The sequence below is a fragment of the Hordeum vulgare genome, chromosome 3H (assembly GCF_904849725.1).
Source record: "Hordeum vulgare subsp. vulgare chromosome 3H, MorexV3_pseudomolecules_assembly, whole genome shotgun sequence".
Classification (NCBI taxonomy): Eukaryota; Viridiplantae; Streptophyta; class Magnoliopsida; order Poales; family Poaceae; genus Hordeum; species Hordeum vulgare.
The window spans coordinates 26,522,776-26,546,543 of NC_058520.1; the positions used below are offsets into that span (position 1 = coordinate 26,522,776).

The window sequence follows — 23,768 nt, forward strand, 5'->3', positions numbered from 1 at the left end:
GTAGAGCATCTTGTGGATATTACGTAGATTGTGCTTTTGTAGAGTACTAGTATGTTTACCTACTGTATGAGTGGGTTATTAGATTGGTTACAGGTGACTTGGCAACTTTATACATTAGATTGTTGACTATATTATTAAGCAAGCTCTTACAGCCAAAACCGCCTTCAATTATCCCCACAACCACTAAAAGCACACATTTATCCACTTTTTTTTGTATAACTGAGGGTTAAAATTATAGTTGAGGGGTATATGGATCCATCAGGGAAGATTTCACGATGCAAAATATACTTTCCTCTTTCCTAAATGGGTTGGCTTCGGCTCGAAAAGAAGCATATGCAAAAAGAAAATATGAAAACAAATTTTGCAGAAAATATTTATGTATGTGAAAACAAATTTTCTTGTATTTATATAAATTTTTTTGTATGCGAAAAGAAGCATGCAAAAAAGTCACATATATCAAAAGTGAAAAACTGCATACCAAAAGAAACATGTATTTGAAAAAAAATATTTATGTGTTCCAGAAAAACAAAATCTTCTCCTATTTAAAAAACATATCCACGTAGCTCACGCAATTAAAGGAAAATGCTCATGTTTATAAAAGATAATCATTTATGTGGTTTGAAACAAATGTCCGCTGATATCTTGTATCACATTCGTGCAAAACAAATAAAAAACAGAGCAAAAAAAGTGCTTTTGTGTTGCAACGAAAATGTTCACTTATATAAGAAAATATACATATTTTAAGAGGGAACAAAAGCTTTCGTGCTTCGTTATAGCATATAGAAACGCCACGAAGAAGGCCCTCGAAAAGCTTTGAAGTCCCCTAAAGAAAAACGATCTGTTTTAACCGGCTGATTTTTCACTCCATCAACCGCCACGCTAGTTTGACATGTGCCTCCTGCACAGTCTACCCACCGCTTTCTCACCTCATAGTGTTATCTTCACGCAAGACCTCATCCACGGCCTCCTTCTTTCTGTGCAAATCGTCAAATCCTCTTGCCTGTCGTTCCTCACCGGACAGTGCTCCAGCCATTGCTGCTACCTTCTCCAATGACCGTGTTGCAAGCTCCGTCGAAAAAATGGTGCACGCCGAAGCCTCCTCTCCACGACCTTGTCCCAGGCGGCCCGCACGAGCTCGCCATGTCCTTATCTCCTTGCTTCATCCTGCCTGCTTCATTTCCTTTTGCTTCATACTGCTATGGTTGCGACCATCGCCCGACACCGCATGCTTCATCCCGCCCGTTTCATCTCCCTTTGCTTCATACCGCCATGGTTGCGACCACCGCCTGCTTCATCCCGGCGATGCTTCAGTGAAGCACGACGGAAGAGGCCGGTGGCGGCGCCACTTGCCGTGATGCTCCAACACAACACACGGGGGAAGCGGCGCTGCGTCACCATCGGTGTGCAACGCTGCAATTAGGAGGGTGTTGTTGCCGGCAACGCTTGCAATGAAGCAAGTGATGTTGTCGACGGCGCCGCAAGTCAAGGATGACGACGCTGCAATGAAACAGGCATTGTTGTCGGCGACGTGACAAGTCAACGACGGCGCAATGAAGTGGGCGGTGCTGCCGGCTGCATGACAAGTCCAGGATGGCGATGCTGCAATGAAGTAGGCATTACCGCTGACGACGGGACAAGTCAAGGACGCTGCAATGAAGTGACTGATGCTGCCGGTGCCGCGACAAGTTCAGGACGCCGCCGCAATGAGGCGTCAATTTAGCGAGCACCGACGACGAGGGTGGTGGTCGTCGTCCTTTTGGTTTTTTCTGCAGCATCAAAGCTGTTGCGTGGTGAGGATGCAACAGACTGGCGACCTTGTGCCTTGATAATGCTGTGCCCTTGATATTGTTGTGCGCATCTACATCGCAACATCGCCGGTGTGATGAGGTCGTCGGTGCCGGCGCCGGTGCCACGGTGAAGACATCGGTGCTGCAGTAGTGTGGTTCATAACACCTGTCGTTGGTCATGGTGGAGTTGCGTTGCTGATTGTGCTTGAGTGGTGGATGTCCGGCAAGGGGAGGAAGACGTGCTCTGCTGCATTTTGCTTTTGATCGAACGGCCATTCATGCATTGGTCGAACAGCTCTCGAGGCGGCTTAATTCAGGATCAAATCAATCGGCTGATTTGTAGCAGCTCCCTCTAATAAAATCACCCACACCTAGTACGTGCTAGGCCGTCAGCCGATCGGTCGACCGCTGCACTGCATCTGCATGTGCCCAATACGGAACGACATGCGTTTGCTAAATTTGCGCAGGATATCATGGCACTGCACGGATCGGATTCCAAACCCGAGTCGAGCACACACAAAGCTCACGGCCACGCACGCATCCCATCTATATATACTCCACACGACCCCCATCGAAAGGAAGCAACCGACAAGCTAGAGATCGAGTTCACAAGCCTTTTCGCGGCCGGCGAAGCTCCGTCGACTAAGCCAGGACGCACCTCGCCGCAAGCAAGCAAGCAACCATCGTCAACGAGATGCAGGTCTTCGTCAAGACTCTGACGGGCAAGACGATCACCCTGGAGGTGGAGAGCAGCGACACCATCGACAACGTCAAGGCCAAGATCCAGGACAAGGAGGGGATCCCGCCGGACCAGCAGCGGCTCATCTTCGCCGGGAAGCAGCTGGAGGACGGCCGCACGCTGGCCGACTACAACATCCAGAAGGAGTCGACGCTGCACCTCGTGCTCCGCCTCCGCGGCGGCCTCTCCATCAAGGTCAAGACGCTCACCGGCAAGGAGATCGAGATTGACATCGAGCACACGGACACGGTTGACAGGATCAAGGAGCGCGTCGAGGAGAAGGAGGGCATCCCGCCCGTCCAGCAGAGGCTCATCTTCGGCGGCAAGCAGATCGCAGACGACAAGACGGCGCGGGACTACAACATCAAGGCTGGGGACGTGCTCCACCTCGTGCTCGCGCTCAGGGGCAGTGCTTGCTAGATGTAGTCTGGGGTTTTACAGGAGCTTGAATTAGGGTTTAGCTGTAGTTTTATTATATTTTTTACGTAATGTTTTTCTAGAGCTTTTACATAATAGTTTTGGGGCTATATAACTGTGTGGTTTGAAATTGTGTGGTTCGTATTTTATGAGTATACGAGAAATGTCCGTGTGTTGCAACGAGAAGAAAAAAGAAAAAAATATAATTGCACCTTCTTTCTTTACCTTCTAAAAAAAGATGATGCTTCTAAAGCTTCGCTTCGGAAAAAGTGGCAGTTGCCATGAACCAAGGTTGGCTAACAAGTGTTTTGCCACGAACCAGAGTCAAAGTGTTCCACCATTATAATACATATTATGATAATGTTCAGAAATTCATTCGCAGATGGATGCTTTATGAATGACCATTAGCATCAAATATATCCAAATCTGCACATATATGCTGAAATTCAAATTACCAATAATTGTATCACTTTTCCCAGCTCACTTAAAGCCTAAAAAATTATGTCTTGGCAAAAAAGAAAGGAGACACCTAGCTGTAACTTATGTATATAATAAAGATACTGTTTGATATACATCAACTAGGGAATGCGTTTTCTCACCCAAAGCAATAGGAACCGGCGTACCCATATGTCACCCGAAGCAATAGGAGCCGACGGACCCATGTGTCACCCAAAGCAATAGGAGTCTTGAGACTCCACGTGATGTAAATTAATTAGCAAGCCATTATTCGAGCTTCGGCCGTGCCGGCACACAACACACTCCGTTCTGAAACCACATTCCCTCATGCTCATCTTCCTCATATGTAGGCAAATATTTGGATCCAGTAGGCTGTAGCTGGCTAGAGTGTTGCTGCTTTGCAGGGACCATCTAGTGCAATTGCAACACTTCATACTTGTATCTCACCTTATTCTGTAAGGTAATTGACTCAACTGTGATGAATCATTATCAGATTCAGATATAAATGAACTAAACACGCAAAAAAAATTGTACATGATATATGCATCTCTTTCTAGCAGATTTGAAAGCGTTATGGAAGAATAATCTCGGAAGATAAATGTAATGTCCGACTAATATTGTATGAACAGACAATCAGGCCTTCCTATAAGATTTGAAAGTTTTAAGGAGGAATAATCGAGGAAGATAATTGCATGTCAAGGGCTATGTTGGACTGGATTATAAGGGTTTCGATTGCACTGAACTCGGGAACTATATAGCTGCCAAACAAACCTGAACATGAAACTATCCTGAACTAAAGTTTAAGCTAACACAAGCAGGTTATGGATCACGTGCGGTTGTTTTTTCGTGTTGTTGAACTGTTGGTAGGGTGTCTAGCATGTGCGTATAAAAAGAGGACTATTTTTCTATCACGTACATGTAGACATAGAACTCCTTTTTATCGTGTGATCTTAGCCACATGATTATGATCTATATCGTGTGATCTTAGCCTCGTGATTATGATCTAAAAGTTAATATTAGGTATTTTCTGAAATTAACGTGGACGCTTCAATGATACCTTCAATTAGTAAGTATAAGATTTCAAAATGGTTGACGTTCATATGTTTTCTCTAGCTAAAGATAAGGCTGGCAAGAAGTACGACCGGCCCTTCATGAGTCGTCTTCTCGTATTGGTGCTACACTTGTTCACTTGTAATATGGTACTAAATGTACACATTTGATATACAATTCAAATGACCTTTGAGGCTACTAGAAATTTAAGTAAGCCGAGATACAAGATTTAGGGTGAGTTCTTTTGGCCGTTTCTTCCAGAATCATCTCCCTCAGCCGCTTCAAAATCGTCATTTTATATATATGTTTACAATCCTAGTTAACTAGACTAGATAGGATTGTTAAAATAAAGTGATGATTCTAAAAGAAACTGAAAAAGGGGTCGATTCTGAAAGAATAGATTAAAAGAACTGGCCCTTAGTGGACCGAAGCCCATAAATCTATCGAGATCTCACAGCTTGGTCCACTGCCGACATCATCTTAAAAGAGGCGGACTCGGGAGGCGATGATAAAACTTAGGTAGATGCGAAGTTCGGGAGGAAGAATCTCCATACCATCATTGAGATCTCAAGCCCGACGACCGAGTACTCAACTTAAGACTGGGTGAATTGTTTTTAATCCACGAGTGGCCTTTCATTTGACATGATCGGCTACCTCCGCTTCCTCAATCCTGCTCAAAGGTCGCGGGACACGAACTGCCCGCTCGCTGTACTTTGCATCTGACCATCCAGGACTACGGGTCCATTCTTTTCTCCCCCATTGACGTTTCCGATCGAGTTTTGTATCCGGAGAAGTTAACTCTGCACACATCCCCATACAAAGTTGCGTTGAGCATAGTTTAGCTGTCCGACTGGCTTCCCGGGACAGCCTCCACCTTCTCCCCCACGTGATCTCCTTCACTTCTCCACTTCCTTCCTGTTTTTTTTGGGGGGGGGGGGGGATTGGTTCCACTTCCTTCCTGTTACAGCCTCCAATGAACTACATACCTCAAATGTAAGGAAATCAACGATGTTAGGGCATCTCCAACGCGGGCCGTAAACTGCCTGCATTCGGACCGTGATGTATTGCTTTATAAGATCTTTATGAATAATTAATAAAATGGTTGCATGCATCTTTGAGATGCAAAGGCCAGGGGTCATCCTCCTTTTCTAAAAAAAATAATCAACATGGACATGTGTCGGTTCGCGAGGCGGTCCGGACGTGATTTCTTCTGTAAACCGAAGATAAAATGAAGGAGATTTGCGGAAGTCCGAACACACTAAATGTATGAATTCGACACCCTCAGCCACCCAAAACCCTTTTTCAGCCCCGTGACTCAATCCTCCTCATTTTCTCTTCTTCCTTCTTTCTATCTTGTCTTCACCGCCATTACATCACCCCGGCCACCACATCATACCTCTGTCTAAACTCTGTGTTTCCTTCACCTCATGCGCTCCAACGGGGCTCCACGACGCTTCTCATCCATGTCCGTTCAACCACTGTCCTCCGACCGCCCCGTCGGGTACCATCCTTAACTGCTATTCTCATCATGCCCGACAACTGTTCAATGAATCATCGGAGCTGAAAACAGTTGTCCCCTCTTCTTTCTAGCATTGTGTTCCGATTTGGAGTACATATATGAGCAGTATGTTGAGTCATCCGATGGCTCGGCAGACAAGGAGGAGTAATCCGATGAGACGGCGATGATGCAAACGGTCCTTTAAGACATGGAGCGTGTGAAGGAGCATGTTCATGGTCATCGAATGCTCAACCGCAACAGGGTGAGCGGGCATTTGACACTGATGGCCGACTACTTTTCCCCTGATGCAGTATTCATTAACCATTTTCGTCAGTGTTTTCAGATGCGCAAGAATGTCTTCAATCGTTTGTCAGCACCATCTCAAACCCAGTCGACCAGGAAAAAACTCACTTTGTCCAAAGACAAGAAGCCGATACAAAGGATGTCGAGAGGGCATTTGGAGTTCTGTAGGTCCGTTTTGCAGTTGTTCGTGGGCCTGCAGAACAATGGGATCCAGAGACCTTGCGGGAGGTGATGACATGTTGTGTGATTATGCATACCATAATCGTCGAGGATGAGGGTGATGATGCTACCACAACTCTGGAATTTGAGAACATGGATGATCCTATCCAACTTCCGAAATAGAATTCGACCCATATTTAAAGAGTATATTCAAATGAATCAAAAAACTCGGCATCAACCAACTCACAAGTAGCCGAACAAAGATATGATTAAGCATCAGCGGGCGTTGAAAGGGGACAACAATGTTGGGATGTAATATTTGAACTTTTAAAAATTTGAAATAGTGCTGCATGTGGCTATTTGAACATATGTTCCCATTGCATCCGGCTATTTGATCATGCAGACTTGAGAAACAAATGAGGAAAGACGGATGTATGCGGCTACGGTTGGATGGCTTCCTCCCGCATGCGTGTTTGCGAACTGGTCCCCCCTATCCGCGGACGGATGTGGGAGGAAATTTGCGGGTTGCCGTTGGAGATTCTCTTACTCCCTGTTTCTCTACACAAGGCCATCTCATATTTTGATGTCTAATTTCAGTCATAAATTTTACCAACAAAATATGGGTTATATGCCACAAGAAGTATGTCATTGGATGCACATTTCAAAGAACTTTTTGACAATATATTTTTTATACCATATAACCATATTTTATCAACCAAAATTAAAGTCAAAAGTTTGACAACAAAAATGAAGTGATCTTGTATACAAAAACAAAGGTTTTAGTTGTTGGTAGAGTACTTATGATGGTTGCACTGACAAGGTCAACTCCAACGCACGACCCCAAACGGGCATCCATTTTGTCCGGATTTCATCCGTTTGGGTAGGAAAATGGGACGGTGTCTCGCCTGTTTTGTGGATGCGATGGTCGTGCACCCAACGCACGAACGCATCTGGTCCACCATGACCGGTTGTTCCCCCTATTTTTTGTTGGCATTGAAACTTTTTTTATTTCATCAAAGATACATACATTCACCAATTCTTTGCTATGAGAGCAAGACCAAAAAAACAAGAACCGCAATTAGACATTATAAAATATGTACAACTGCTATAATTTATCTTAATAGTTGGACTAATAACTTCTCTATGTTTTCATTGTTGATCTGCAGATTCTTGATCTTGACAACTTTTTTTCTTCTTTAATTATAAAGAATTAGACGTTGCTTTCCGATTGGTCTCTTTTCTAGTCTCATCTCTAGATTCAATTCTAGTTACAAGTCCACGGACATCTAGCAAATTACGTGTGATCAAAAGATCGATGTATTCTTCTTCCCGATACCCGAACTTGCATTCCTATTTCACACAAATTTGAGCAAATAACCTACCAAAATTTTGTTGAAGCCTAGAGGAAAACTGTGACGCCCTTGATTTGATCGTACACTAATCATACACGCAAACATGTACGATCAAACTCATGGATTCACTAATCAATATCACAACACAACACTAGACACAAATTCAAACATAAAGGTGTATATTACAAGCCAGGCCACGAGAGCTTGAATACACCAGTCAAGGGAAGCAACACTATCTAAGTAAAGACATTAAGTAAACAAGTTTTGCCTTAAGAAGGCTATTACAAAAGATACACCGATCGAAAAGGCAAGGCCTTCTGCCTGGGTGCCTCCCAATTACTCCTCATCGTTAGCGGCCTCCACGTAGTAGTAGGCTCCGTCGGGGTAGTAGCAGTCGTCGGTGGTAGCATCTGGCTCCTGGGATCCTCCATCTGATCGCGACAATCGGGTAGAAGAACATAGGAGGGAAAGGTAGCAAAGCAACCGTGAGTACTCATCCAAAGTACTCGCAAGACTTACATCGGGTCTAAACTACATATGCATTGGTATCAAATTAAAGGGGTAGTATCTGTGGACTAAACTGCAGAATGCCAGAATAGGAGGGAGCTAGTCCAGTCAAAGACTACGCTTCTGGAAGCCATCATCTTGCAGCATAAGAAGAGAACGGATTTCGTAGTAACAAGTATCAACGTATAGCAATAATCCTAACCCGGAGATCCTTTCCTCGTCTCCCTGAGAGAGAGCGATCGCCGAGTTGTATTTGTCACTTATCTCGGTGTATTTTATTAAGTATCTAGTTTTAGTTGTAAGAGCTAGGAATACAACTCCAAGTTGTCATGTTACCGTGGACACGACTATTCGAATAGTTGAATCACTCCTGAAGGGGTGCACCATATTTCCCAACACGCTTGATAACCTCTGGCTAGACAAACTTTCCTGGATTATGACTGGCCTCGGGAGATCAACACGTCGTAGCCCTACCTAGACTCGACAAAGAGGTCAGCCCGTCGGACTAAATCCTATATGCGTAGGGGTCTTGGGCCAATCGCCCTTTGCACTCCTACATGTTGCGTGGGCCCAAAACTTTAGGAATTCCTTGATAGTTCGTATAAATTCGTAAGCCGGGTCGGCTAATACACTTGATATTTATTCTTTTTTCTAATCAGAATTATCAATTTTATTTACTCTGACTTTATCTTCCCCTTAGTGAAATATTAATCCTCACATTATTAACAAATAATAAAGTCTATAATGATCGAATGAAAATACCCATAAAGTCTATAATTTTATTTTTAAATATCCTATAGTTAAGCATATCAAGCTAACTTTATTTTTAAGAAGTTTTAGAATTTTTTTATAAATGAGCACGAATTTCTTATCATTCAATGAGCATCTTGCCGAGATCAGTCCTCGTGGCCTTCTTACAATGCAAGTGCTTACACAGACCACTCGAGCGTGTGCCGCTCCAATGCTGACGTCCGAAGAGATTCGGATGATACAACAACACAGAGTATCCATAACTGTTCACGTGAAGGTTAGTGCGTATAGGTCAATCGACCAATTCAGGTCAAATACCCAAACTCGTTAAGCGTGTTATTATGAAATAACCACGGACAGCGATCAGGGACCAGACCCACCTATCTCTTAGGCGGTCCCAACTTACCCTGTCGCTCCGCCACAAAGATGCACGCATGGGGCCATCGGGGAAAAGTCCTTTCAGCCCCCATGGGGTGAATCACTCACGGGTACTCTACGAGCCGACCCGACTTTAGTCACATCAAGTATCACTTATAGTATGTATATATATACCGGTGATCACCTCCGTTAGGGGATCACGACCCGATAGTATAGCATAGCAGACAGACAAGAATGTAGGGACACTTATGGAATACTAGCAAACCTATACTAGGCATTTAGGATAAAAAGTAAGAGTATCAACAACGATAGCAAGGACGGGCTATGGAGCAATATAGGATCAAACCGATGAGTAGTAAAAGCTACACTACTCTAATGCAAGCACTAGAGAGAAACGAGTAGGCGATATCGGAATGATCAAGGAGGAGGGAATGCTTGCCTGGAATCTCGGTCGAGAAGGAGGGGTCGTCGACTCTGTAGTCATACTCGGTGATAATGGCGTTAATCTTGAGGTCTACCAGAGGGAAGAGGGGGAAGAAACAATAAATAAAAGCAAGCAGATGCAACACGATGCATGGGATAGCAACATGCAGTGCAACTTTCATATATAAAGTCATGGGATAGAAACATGAGAAGAGGCAAGCGGAGGAGGGCCTCACAGCAAGCGTGAGGAAGGCCTCGGGGAAGCAAGGGTTGCCGAAGGGGAGCGAATCGAGCAGCGGTTCGATGCGGCGGACGCGACGGTTGTGGAGGAAGAGAAGACGCCTCGCTCCGGTCGATGAGGAGTCTTCGGGCTCAAACTCGAGAGCGGTGACAATGGAGACGGTCGATGTGGAGCTGATGGACATTGTGGAGGGATGCGGGGACGACGATGGCCGCGTCTTGAACGGAGCCCGGTCATGACGACGCTCGGACTATGAGGGAGAAACAGAAGCAGTCCGAGGGAAGGGAGGAGAGGCTAGGGTTTGACCTCAGAGGCAAGGGGTGGCCTTATGCGCCGCAGGAAGGAGCTTGGATGGCTGCCACGTGGCCTAGCGCAGCCATGGCCGGGAGATGGCCGCCATGACGGGACCTCCTATTCGACGCCTTGAGCGCCGGTTAAGAAAAACCGACGCCTGCAGCGCTCCTCCTCATGGACCGGCCCATTTAATAAATGCATTGGTCAATAAAATTTGAAAAAAGTTCACGGAGTTTCAAAAATTTCAAATTTGCAAAAAAAGTTCAATTATTATGAAAAAAGTTTAGCGATTTTTTAAAAATACGTCCATGGAAAAAATTTCACAGAATTCGAAAAATAAATATCGATTTTCAAAAAAGTTCATCAATTTTTAAAAACAGATCACTAATTTTGAAAAAACTTCATCAAATTTTAAAAACTGTTACTGATTTTGAAAAACGTTCATGAATTTTAAATTATGTTCATCGATTTTCAAAACTGTTCACGAATTTCCAAAAAAAATCATCAATTTTTAAAAAAGCTCACCGATTTAAAAAAATCACGAGCTAAAACAGTTCACGGGTTAAAAAAAAGTTCATGAAGGATTTTTACATGGGTCGGTTCATTGTGGAACGCTGCATGCGTCGGTTAGCAAATTTTGCCTTTAACCGACGCCTGTTGTGCTAAATAGGTTTTCCCTGCCACGACCGCCCGCGGCTCATGTACCGAGGTTGAATATGAGTGGGGAGTGTGGGTTGGGCTTCACCGAGGCCACGTGGGCCTCCTTTTTTTGTTTCTTTTCTTTCTGTAGTTCCTTTTATGTTTTCTTTATTTATCTCTGTTTTACATTGTATTTCATTAACAATTTAGTTCTATAAAATATAAAAGTTGTTTCATAAATTGTATTGTAAAATAAGTCACTTCACAAAATTTTTGACACATAAATAAAAGAGTTTGCATTTTTTATAATTCCAAAAGTATTTAAATTATTGTTTTGGCCGCTGTTTTAATTATTTTGGGCACTTATACATTTTATAAAAAGTTGATTTCTAACCCACAATTACTTAGGGAAATATTTGTAACATTATAACCATTTTTGTTTTTTATGTTTGAGGAAATCATAATTTGACTTATTTTATATTTGAAATTGGCTTTGATTTTATCGAGTGAAAATCTGGCTTAGTTAAAATCGATGATCTAGCATCATTAGTGTGTGATTACTATAGCTTAACTATCAGGGGTTACTGTAGTTGTTAACAAGGGTGTTACAAAAACCGAACCAAGAGAAGCATGTACCGCATCATTTTTGCACTTGACGAACACCCATTGGGGATGTTTCGGTGTCGTTGAAACGTGGCACACGACATTCCGCACGCAGTCATCACACTTTATGAGCAGCAAAGGTGATCCGGCAAGCCTCTGGGCCAGCGTCGAGCTAGGGCGACGACCGACTGTGGCTTTACCGGTGAGCCTGCGATGAGATAGATCCGAACGTCTAGAAGAGGACTCGACACCTGCATGCAATGCCGAGGCGTTGCCAGGGCTGTGTGGTCTAGTACCTGGCTAATCTATGCCAAGGCGCAACCACATGTGGCAAATCCGGCCAGAATGCGACAAATCCCAACGCCACAAATCTACCAGTTAGCGCCATGTCGGACCGAGGGGAACACCAAGCCGGCGGCTCTGCTACGAGGAGGAGGGGTAAGGGGGAGGGGCGGAGAGCAAGGTAGAGAAAAAGGACGACAATGCTATGGGTGAGTGTTTGCTGGGGGAGGAGGGAGGGGAGTGAAAAAGAACGAGCCGACAGGTGGGCCAAGGGAGGACATGTTCATACCAGTTCGCGTGCGTCCATTTGGATGCAAACGCGGCCCTAATATGGGCCGGGAATTAGACGAAAGCGGATGAAAAATGGACAAATGTCCCCCCCCTGTGTTGGACCGGATTTTCTGTTAGTTTACCTTCAAACAGACGCGACCCTGACGATTTGAGCTCGTGTGTTGGAATTGACCTAACATACCCATCATGATTCAGGTCCGCTGTCGAGGATCAGTTCTTGCAATTGCAAGTAACTTTATGAAGTCTATTGGTCGATGCACCGATGTTCTTGAGCATAAATAGATCAAGTTAGATGCAAAGTTCATCAATTTGCATGCTGATGTGTTCTTTCATGAGGGAGGTGGATCTGGTACTATAGTGATAGTCATACAAGAAGAAAAAGGTCGTTTTGTGGCGGCCAAATGTAAGTGTATTCAATATGCAGCAGATGTGGTTACCATCGGGGCCATGGCTATGTGTTGATGGACTTGCACTAGTTAATGACATGGGTTTTAACGGGGCAGAAGCAGAAAGTCTTTGAGAGCAAGTACAATAGAGATGAGTCAGCTGGATATAAGGAATAAAATAGTATATTTTGGTTTAGTTGGAGGAGAGAGAAGAGGAGAGAGAAGGTAAGCGGACTCTTAGTTAAGAGTCAGCTCTAGCACGTGCTCCTAGGCACTTTGTGAGAATGAAAGGTGGGTCATATAATAAATAAGTAGTACACTCTTCTAACCAACTATTGTACATGTTAGCTATAAGATGGGCTATAGGTGACATGGCATGAGCATACAGCCGGCAGCCGGCTCTACTCTTGTCCTTGCTCTGAGTGTTATTGATTTCTGCATGGGGCAAACATAATGGTGGGATGTGGGAGCGGAAATTCTTTAGTGTGTGGGCACAACAAGGTTGATAGAGAAGTTCAAGTTTAAGGTTTGTTTTCGTGAGGCTAATTTTATACTCCCTCCATCCCAAAATAAGTGTCTTACCTTTGTACTAGCTTTAATATAAAGTTGTACTATAAGCTTGATACACTTATTTTAGGACGGAGAGAGTAGCTCATTCACTAACTAAGTTTTGATTATTCAATAAACCTAATGATAGTTGGATTGACGAACCTCCAGGTTTCTTAAAGCATCTACACCCGAATCTAGCAAATTTGATCCTTTAAATGTCAGTGACCGTGCGTGTCCGTTTTGAGCTCCTATAATTTGGTCCATGCAGCCGCACTTATTCTTTCTTTTTTCATATGTCCGGTCACTTGTACGTGATTGGTGGAGAAGAAGGGATAGAAAGAAAATAATGAATAAGGAAAGAAAAAAGTTGATCCGGAGTGGGGTCACGTCGTACGTGGCGAAAGGCGTGGTCGGACGCGTGTGCAAGCCCTCATATCGTCCTCATATTTAAGATGGATATGATGAGTTCGGTTAGTCTGAACGTTTAGGAATGAAGTTAGGGATCCGGTTGTGTCAACTTTTTTTGATCGGGCATTGACTAGAAAGACGTTTCGGATGTTTGAGTAACATATAGGGGTCCGACTATAGTTGCTCTTAGTCAACAAACGTGGAAATGATGCAGTTTGTGTTCTAAGGGCATCTTTGAAACATCTCAAGCGCATTTTTTTTCATTGTTGAATGTTATCACGTTACCATTTTATATACTTTTTATAACAATTTATATTTATTTTTTGGGATAATGTATAAATTTAGTGTCTAGTGACAGTTCTCGTTTTCTTCTTGTTTTTGGTTTCGAAGGAAATCAATATATATATGGAAAAATACGTTGTCGATTCAACATGGTCCTTTTTGGCAACAAGAAACACTGCGAAAGACGTCGAGAGGGGCCACCATCCAACCACATGGACGTGGCACAGCTAGGATGGTGGCCACGCCACTTGTCCATGTGGGGCCCTTGGTTACCGCCTTGACTTGATTCCATCGCCATTAAACCCTATAAATACTGAAACCATATGTCTTACCTCCTCCAGAATTTTATCGCCGCTGCAAACCTCTGTTCCGAAGAGATCTCATCTCGAGCTATGTTCCGTACACTACCATAGGGGGGAAGCCATTTTCGGAGGCCTCTTCATCAACCTTGCTTTTCTTCTTAATTTCTCAACTTAATTTTTTTACCATGCCAATTGCCTACTTCCAAGAGAGATACCTCTAGTGAATCTATGGCCTTCGGGTCTATTCTAAACTAATATCTTCTTCTACAAAGTTGCATCTTCATTTGCCTTTACTATTTGTCTTTTCACTATACCACTCTTATCTATCTATATGTTTTTAGTCTTATAACTAGTAAGACAAAGGGCTTGATGTTTATCTTGTTAGCTTGTTGACTCCCACATATTTGATTAAACCTTGATTCTTAATTGAGGAAAATACTTTGTTTCAATTCTACATCACTCCTAATGTTTGGGGAATCCCAATAACTCTGTGGGAGTAGTAATCTTCAACATGTCCCTTTCCTAAATCTCTAGTTTCGGGGAGTTGGGCAAAAAAGTGTCTCAAACGAGTTTTTTAAACGCTACAAATTCTAGGGACTCTGTATAATCAGCCTAACTTCCTCCTTATCTAGGGAAAGTGGCCCATTTACAGTTGGAAATATGCCCTAGGGGCAATAATAAATTATTTATTATTATATTTCTTTGTTCATGATAATCGTTTATTGTCCATGCTATAATTGTATTGATTGGAAACACAATACTTGTGTGGATACATAGACAAAACACTGTCCCTAGTAAGCCTCTAGTTGACTAGCTCGTTGATCAAAGATGGTCAAGGTTTCCTGACCATAGGCAAGTGTTGTTACTTGATAACGAGATCACATCATTAGGAGAATCATGTGATGGACTAGACCCAAACTAATTAACGTAGCATGTTGATCGTGTCATTTTGTTGCTACTGTTTTTCTGTGTGTCAAGTATTTATTCCTATGACCATGAGATCATATAACTCACTGGCATCGGAGGAATGCCTTGTGTGTATCAAACGTCACAACGTAACTGGGTGACTATAAAGATGCTCTACAGGTATCTCCAAAGGTGTCCGTTGAGTTAGTATGGATCAAGACTGGGATTTGTCACTCCGTGTGACGGAGAGGTATCTCGGGGCCCAATCGGTAATACAACATCACACACAAGCCTTGCAAGCAATGTGAATTAGTGTATGTCACGAGATCTTGTATTACGGAACGAGTAAAGAGACTTGCCGGTAAATGAGATTGAAATAGGTATGCGGATACTGACGATCGAATCTCGGGCAAGTAACATACCGAAGGACAAAGGGAATGACATACGGGATTATATGAATCCTTGGCACTGAGGTTCAATCGATAAGATCATCGTAGAATATGTAGGATCCAATATGGGCATCCAGGTCCCGCTATTGGATATTGACCGAGGAGTCCCTCGGGTCATGTCTACATAGTTCTCGAACCCGCATGGTCTGCACACTTAAGGTTAGGCGATGTTTTATGCGTATTTGAGTTATATGGTTGGTTACCGAATGTTGTTCGGAGTCCCGGATGAGATCACGGACGTCACGAGGGTTTCTAGAATGATCCGGAAACGAAGATTGGTATATAGGATGACCTCATTTGATTACCGGAAAGTTTTCGAACATTACCGGGAATGTACCGGGAGTGACGAATGGGTTCCGGATGTTCACCGGGGGGGGGGGGGGGGTCAGGCCATCCGGGGGAAGCCCATAGGCCTTAGGGGTGCTGCACCAGCCCTTAGTGAGCTGGTGGGACAACCCAAGAGGCCCTATGCACAGGAGTCAAAGGAAAAAATGGGAAGTGGGAAAGTGGAGAAGGACTCCACCTTCCAATCCTAGTTGGACTAGGATTGGAAGGGGAGGACTCCCCCCCCCCCTTGCTTCGACCGACCCCTTGGGGATCTCTTGAGCCTCAAGGCAGGTCCCTCCACCTGCCTCCTATATATACTGAGGTATTAGGGCTGATTTGAGACAACTTTGCCACGGCAGCCCAACCACATACCTCCACGATTTTTCCTCTAGATCATATTTCTACGGAGCTCGGGCGGAGCCCTGCCGAGATAGATCACCACCAACCTCCGGAGCACCGTCATGCTGCCGGAGAACTCATCTACCTCTCTGTCTTTCTGGCTGGATCAAGAAGGCCGAGATCATCGTCGAGCTGTACGTGTGATGAACGCGGAGGTGCCGTCCGTTCGGCACTAGATCGGAGCGGATCGTGGGACGGATCGCGGGACGGTTCGCGGAGAGGATCGAGGGACGTGAGGACATTCCACTACAACAACCGCGTTTCTTAACGCTTCGTGCTGTGCGATCTACAAGGGTACGTAGATCGGAAATCTCCTCTCGTAGATGGACATCACCATGATAGGTATACGTGCGCGTAGGATTTTTTTCCCATGCGACGTTCCCCAGCAGTGGCATCAAGAGCTAGGTTCATGCGGAGATGTCATCTCGAGTAGAACACAAACGTTTTTGTGGGCGGTGATGTGCGATTTGCTGCCCTCCTTAGTGTTTTCTTGATTCCGCGGTATTGTTGGATCGAAGCGGCTCGGACCGACATTACTCGTACGCTTACGAGAGACTGGTTTCATCACTACGAGCAACCCCATTGCTCAAAGATGACTGGCGAGTGTTGGTTTGTCCAACTTTAGTTGAATCGGATTTGACCGAGGAGGTCCTTGGAGAGAGGTTAAATAGCAATTCATACATCTCCGTTGTGGTGTTTGCGTAAGTAAGATGCGATCCTACTAGATACCCATGGCAACCACGTAAAACATGCAACAACAATTAGAGGATGTCTAACTTGTTTTTGCAGGGTATGCTTGTGATGTGATATGACCAACGACGTGATGTGATATATTGTATGTATGAGATGATCATGTTGTAATAGTTAATATCGACTTGCACGTCGATGCTACCGCAATCGGCAGGAGCCATAGGATTGTCTTTAAACTAATGTTTGTGTTTGAAGATGCGTTTACTATATTGCTAGGACGTAGCTTTAGTAGTAATAGCATAGCATACACGACAACCTCGATGGTTGCACGATGATGGAGATCATGATGATGGGGATCATGGTGTGGCGCCGGTGACAAGAAGATCATACCGGTGCTTTGGTGATGGAGATCAAGGAGCACTTGATGATGGTCATATCATGTCACTTATGAATTGCATGTGATGTTAATGATGGGGAACGTCGCATGGGAAACAAAAAATTTCCTACGCACACGCAATACCTATCATGGTGAAGTTCATCTACGAGAGGAGATTTCCGATCTACGTACCCTTGTAGATCGCACAGCAGGAAGCGTTAAGAAACGCGGTTGATGTAGTGGAACGTCTTCACGTCCCTCGAACCGTCCCGCGATCCGTCCCACGATCCGTCCTGCGATCCATCCCACGAACCGTCTCGCGATCCGTTGCACGAACCGTCTTGCGATCCATCTCACGATCCGTTCCGATCTAGTGCCGAACGGACGACACCTCCGCGTTCAGCACACGTACAGCTCGATGACGATTTCCACCTTCTTGATCCAGCAAGAGGGGGCGGAGAGGTAGAAGAGTTCTCCGGCATTGTGACGGCGCGCCGGTGGTGGTGATGATCTACTCCGACAGGGCTTCGCCTAAGCTCCAGAGAAATACGATCTAGAGGAAGAACTACGTGGTATAGGGTCGAGCAGCACATGGCAAAGTTGTGTCTCAAAAACCCTCAATACCTCTAGTATATATAGGAGGGAGGGAGGGGAGGAGGCAGCCTCAAACCCTCAAGGTTTGGCCGAAATTGGAGGTGGAGGAGTCCTACTCCAATCCTACTTGGAGTAGGATTCCACCTTCCCACTTGGAAACTCTTTCCACCTTGTGTTTTTTCCTTCTCAAACCTTATGGGCCTTAGTGGGAACTTATTCCAGCCCACTAGGGGCTGGTTTATCTCTTCCCATAGCCCATAAGACCCCTTGGGGCGTGACACCCCTCCCGATGGTCCCCGTCACCCCTCCCGGCACTCCCGGTACACTACCGATGAGCCCGAAACTTTTCCGGTGACCAAAACATGACTTCCTATATATCAATCTTTACCTCCGGACCATTTCGGAGCTCCTCGTGACGTCCTGGATCTCATCCGCGACTCCGAACAACTTTAGGTTACCAACACCTATAACTCAACTATACCGAAATGTCACCGAACCTTAAGTGTGCAGACCCTGCGGGTTCGAGAACTATGCAGACATGACCCGAGACACTTGATACGTCTCAAACGTATCTATAATTTTTGATGGTTTCACACTGTTGTCTTGTCTTCTTTGGTTGTTTTATGTACCTTTTATATCTTTTTTGGGACTAACTTATTAATTCAGTGCTAAGTGCCAGTTCCTGTTTTTTCCGTGTTTTTGACTCTTTTCAGATCTGATTTTGGAACAGAGTCCAAACGGAAGAAAAACCCTGAAATGATTTTTTCCCGAACGAAAGAAGACCAGGGGGATTTTTAGCCAAGCCAGGTGGGCTCCAGGGAGCCCACAAGCCCCCACTCCGCCACCAGGGGGAGGCGGCGGTGGGCAGGCTTGTGGCCTCCCTGGCCGCCCCCTGACCTAGGTCTTGTTGGAAATATGCCCTAGAGGCAATAATAAAATGGTTATTATCATATTTCCTTGTTCATGATAATCGTCTATTGTTCATGCTATAATTGTATTAACAGGAAACAGTAATACATGTGTGAATAAATAGATCACAATGTGTCCCTAGCAAGCCTTTAGTTGGCTAGCTCGTTAGTCAATAGATGATCATGGTTTCCTGGTCATGGGCATTAGATGTCATTGATAACGGGATCACATCATTGGCCTATAAATTCCCAAATATTCCACAAAAAAATCAGGGGAGCCTCGAAAATACTTTTCCGCCGCCGCAAGCTTCCATTTCCGCGAGATCTCATCTGGAGACCCTTCCCGGCGCCCTGCCGGAGGGGACTTTGGAGTTGGAGGGCTTCTTCATCATCATCAGCGCCCCTCCAATGACTCGTGAGTAGTTCACTTCAGACCTACGGGTCCGTAGTTAGTAGCTAGATGGCTTCTTCTCTCTCTTGGATCTTCAATACAAAGTTTTCCATGATCTTCATGGAGATCCATCCGATGTAATCTTCTTTGGCGGTGTGTTTGTCGAGATCCGATGAATTGTGGATTTGTGATCATATTATCTATGATATATATTTGAGTCTTTGCTGATTTCTTATATGCATGATTTGATATCCTAGTAAGTCTTTCCGAGTCTTGGGTTTTGTTTGGCCAACTAGATCTATGATTCTTGCAATGGGAGAAGTGCTTGGTTTTGGGTTCTACCATGTGGTGACCTTTCCCAGTGACAGTAGGGGCAGCAAGGCACACATCAAGTAGTTGCCATCAAGGGTAAAAAGATGGGGTTTTTATCATTGGTTTGAGATTATCCCTCTACATCATGTCATCTTGCTTAAGGTGTTACTCTGTTCTTATGGACTTAATACACTAGATGCATGCTGGATAGCGGTCGACGTGTGGAGTAATAGTAGTAGATGCAGAAAGTATCAGTCTACTTTTTTCGGATGTGATGCCTATAGAAATAATCATTGCATAGATATCGTCACGACTCTGCACGGTTCTATCAATTGCTCGACAGTAATTTGTTCACCCACCGTCTACTTGCTTTCATGAGAGAAGCCACTAGTAAACACTACGGCCCCGGGGTCTATTCACATCCATCGTTTACACCTCCGCTTTTACTTTGCTTTGTTACTTTGTTGCTTTCAGTTCTCACTTGCCAAACAATCTATAAGGGATTGACAACCCCTTCATAGCGTTGGGTGCAAGCTTTTGTGTTTGTGCAGGATCTTGAGATACTCTTCCACCGGATTGATACCTTGGTTCTCAAACTGAGGGAAATACTTACCGTCGTTGTGCTACATCACCCTTTCCGCTTCGAGGGAACACCAACGCAAGGCTCCAAGGCCACGAGGGAAATCCTTTGCATACTTGCCTAGGAAGTCCCTTAAGGCGTAGTCGTAGCTGAAGGATTCCTGGTGCCGTCGACACAACTATTTCCTGGCGCCGTTGCAAGGGATACACAACAACCATTAGAAGTATTTCTGGCGCCATTGCTGGGGAGGAGAAATCAAGATCTATCCAAGTAGGTCTCATAAACTCTTCTCTTGCATTTACTTTTGTTGCCAGTTGCCTCTCGTTTTCCTCTCCTCCACTTCACATTTGCCATTTTCATTCGCCTTTCTCCTTCGCCGTTTTCTTTTGCCCATGTCGTTTTCCTTTGTCGGTTTCTTGCTTGCTTGTGTGCTTGTTTGTTTGTTGAAGACATCATGTCTGAAAACACCAAACTTTGCGACTTCTCGAGCACTAATAATAATGATTTTATTAGTACTCCGATTGCTCCTGCCACTAGTGCGGAATCGTATGAACTCAACGCAGCTTTGCTGAATCTTGTTATGAAAGAGCAATTCTCTGGCCTTCCTAGTGAAGATGCCGCATCCCATCTCAATATCTTCATTGAGCTTTGCGATATGCAAAAGAAAAGAGATGTGGATAATGACGTGATTAAGGTGAAACTTTTTTCCTTTCTCGTTGCGAGATCGCGCAAAAGCTTGGTTTTCTTCTTTGCCTAAAAATAGTATCGATTCTTGGGATAGGTGCTGATGGGGTTATAGTCCTAGGGTAGGGTCATAGGCGTGACCTGTAGGTCCTACCCAAGGACTACCCCTCCCAAAGGACAAGGGCCTTAATTAGTTCCGACTGAACTAAGGAATCCCCATCGTCCAGTCGGTAACAAGTCCTTGATGATCGAGTCAGAGACTAACATTCGGAGGAGATTAAGCCGACCGACTGGATACCACTCGGTACACCGTAACCCCCCTGGAGGAGAACGGTCGTACGTTTCCAGGTGCATTTATTAGCATTTAGGTCATCCGTTACCTGTAACGTACGCATTCAATCGCCACTACTCCACCCCTAAACCAGAACCGTTGTGGAGGGCAGCGCACTCTATATAAGCCACCCTCCCCCACTGGTAAAGGGGTTAGCAAATCATTGTATTCCATATTCCACTCGAGAACAAGCTCCGAGAGCACTGAGACGTAGGGCTGTTACCTCCACCGCAGAGGGGCCTAAACTCATACAACCTCGCCGTAGCTAGGACTCTGCCCATCTCATTCGTACCCTACACATCTAATGTCAGGCTTATACCCACGACTGTTGGCGCCCACCGTGGGGCAGGCGTCTAAGCGACTTCCGGCGAGTTTGCGACTACTTCCTTTCGTCATGTCGTCTGGTGGAGATTCCAGCATGGGTCATCAGATCTTCTTCGGCGCTCTCTCCTTCATCGTCGACGATTCGGCGTGGCTTCGAGAGGCTCCTCTCGACGTCGAGGCGCTTCCCCGTCGTGGGGCTACGCACTTCCGTGCCGGCGCCCGCGACATTCTTCTTCTCCAACAATCGACTCCGTTGACGACCTGCACCTCCGTCATGCGCCGCAACAAGCGGTCCCGCCGTCCGCGTCTCCAGCGTTGGGTGCAGCACGCCCAGGCGCGCCAGATCGCGTCTTCTGGAGTCTGTTGTGGTTGCCCCGCGTTCCCAGCGCTCGGGCTCAGTTCCGACTGAGTTTCCTTCCGAATACGCGGGTCACGGGCCTACAGCAGAAGTACACATGGCCAACTCCCATGAAGATCCCCGTCAAGCTGGCCAAAGCGAGCGCGAGGTCGGCGAAGCGTCCGGTGCGCGCCATCCACCTCGCCGTTTTGCCAGTCGACACACTCGGCGGAGCAACGTGGAGTTGTTCCGCACGCCCCTCCTCAACTTGGCTGCGGCTGCCAAGATAGCCGATTCCCTCCAGCCGACTGATTCCGAGGCACGACGGGGGATCGAGCAGATCCGAGCCCTGTTGCACACGGCGCAGCAGCAGAATTCGGCGGTCTCCCAGTCGCACAACCGGATCTATAATAGTTCCGTCCACGCGAATACGCATCGGTCGGTTCACAGCCCCGGTTCCCATCAGCGCCACAGGGGAGGCAGCCGTTCCATGATTCATGAAGATCGTCGCCGCTCACGCACCCCTCCGCGGGGTGGGCCCTATGGGTCCTGACATCATGATGATCGGTGTTCAGTCGGCGACACTTACGACCCAAGACCCGACGCAAGAGGACGTATCGCCCAGCGAAGAGTCGACAGAGATCGAGCCCACCGTGATGGTCACGATATAGACCGTCCAAGTGGAAGCAGGGCCATCGTGTCCGGTCCCGAGTGTTTTAGTCGAGCCATCCGCTCGGCTGACATTCCGCCCAACTTCCGATTGGCAGCGGGAATCAGTAAGTTTACAGGAGAGTCCAAGCCGGAAACATGGCTGGATGACTACCGAGTGGCAGTCCAGATCGGAGGAGGGGACGACCATGTCGCCATGAAGCACCTCCCTCTGATGCTCGATGGCTCGGCGCGAGCGTGGCTGAACCAGTTGGCCCCCTCGAGCATTTACAGTTGGGCAGATCTGGCCCGAGTGTTCATCAGGACCTTCGAAGGGACGTGCAAGCGCCGTGCAGGCCTCGTGGAGCTCCAGCACTGCGTCCAGAAGCCGAATGAACCCCTGCGCGACTTCATCCAACGTTGGACAACTCTCTACCACACGGTGGAGAACATCACCGAGCATCAAGCAGTCTGTGCCTTCAAGGCATGCGTGCGGTACAGAGAGTTGTACCTAAAGTTCGGTCGAACAGGCGACATCTCCATGAGCAAGATGATGGATTTAGCGGCTCGCTATGCAAATGGCGAAGAAGAAGACCGCATCCGGAGCGGCAAGCACAAGACAGTCGGTGATGGAGACGGGGGTAACACTCGGAAACAGAAGCATAAAGCTCCGTTCACTCCGCAAGCAGAAGCTGCAGCCGTGACCAATGCCAAGTTCAAGGGCAAAGGGAAGGCGCAGTTTACCCCAAAGAAGAAGCAGTTCAACAATCCCATCCTGGACCAGCCTTGTCCGGTTCACACGAAGATGGACGAAGAGGGCAACCCCATATATGCGAAGCATACCACTCGATAGTGTCGTCTCCTGATCCAGGGTTTTAGCAAGGGGCAACCGAGTGAGAAGGACCCTGAACAGGATGAGGAGGATAAGGAGGATCCGTTCCCCCAAGTCCATGCGACCCTCATGATTTTTGCTGACATCGGAAGCAAGAGTCGACTGAAGCTGGTGAACAGAGAGGTTAACATGGCCACTCCAACCAGTCCCAAGTTCCTGAAATGGTCTCAGACTTCAATCACTTTTGATCAGTCGGATCATCCCGCACATGTACCCACTCCGGGGAGACAGGCTCTGGTCATCGACCCGGTGGTGGAAGGAGTCCGACTACGCAAAGTCCTCATGGATGGAGGCAGCGGCTTGAACATCATGTACGCCGACACACTCAAGGGGATGGGCATTCCGATGTCCAAACTCAGCGAGAGCAGCATGCTGTTCCACGGAGTCGTCCCTGGACGAAAGGCCAAGTCACTCGGCCAGATCGCGTTGGACGTCGTTTTCGGCTCCGACAAGAACTTCCGCAAGGAGAAGCTGACGTTCGAAGTGGTCGACTTCCAGAGCGCTTATCATGCAATTCTGGGTCG

The 23,768-nt window shown here is 46.1% G+C and overlaps 1 protein-coding gene across 1 annotated transcript; it reads left to right on the top strand.

Annotated features, from left to right (window-relative positions):
* Positions 1–2,385: 2,385 nt before the first annotated feature.
* Positions 2,386–3,041, top strand: LOC123439383 (ubiquitin-NEDD8-like protein RUB2). The gene has a single exon (XM_045116103.1). It carries the CDS (start codon positions 2,482–2,484, stop codon positions 2,944–2,946), a length of 465 nt encoding a protein of 154 aa, XP_044972038.1. The 5' UTR covers positions 2,386–2,481; the 3' UTR covers positions 2,947–3,041.
* The last annotated feature ends 20,727 nt before the right edge of the window (positions 3,042–23,768 follow it).

Excerpts from the sequence above, each read along its gene's own strand:
- LOC123439383 (XM_045116103.1), top strand. The coding sequence starts at position 2,482 with ATGCAGGTCTTCGTCAAGACTCTGACGGGCAAGACGATCACCCTGGAG.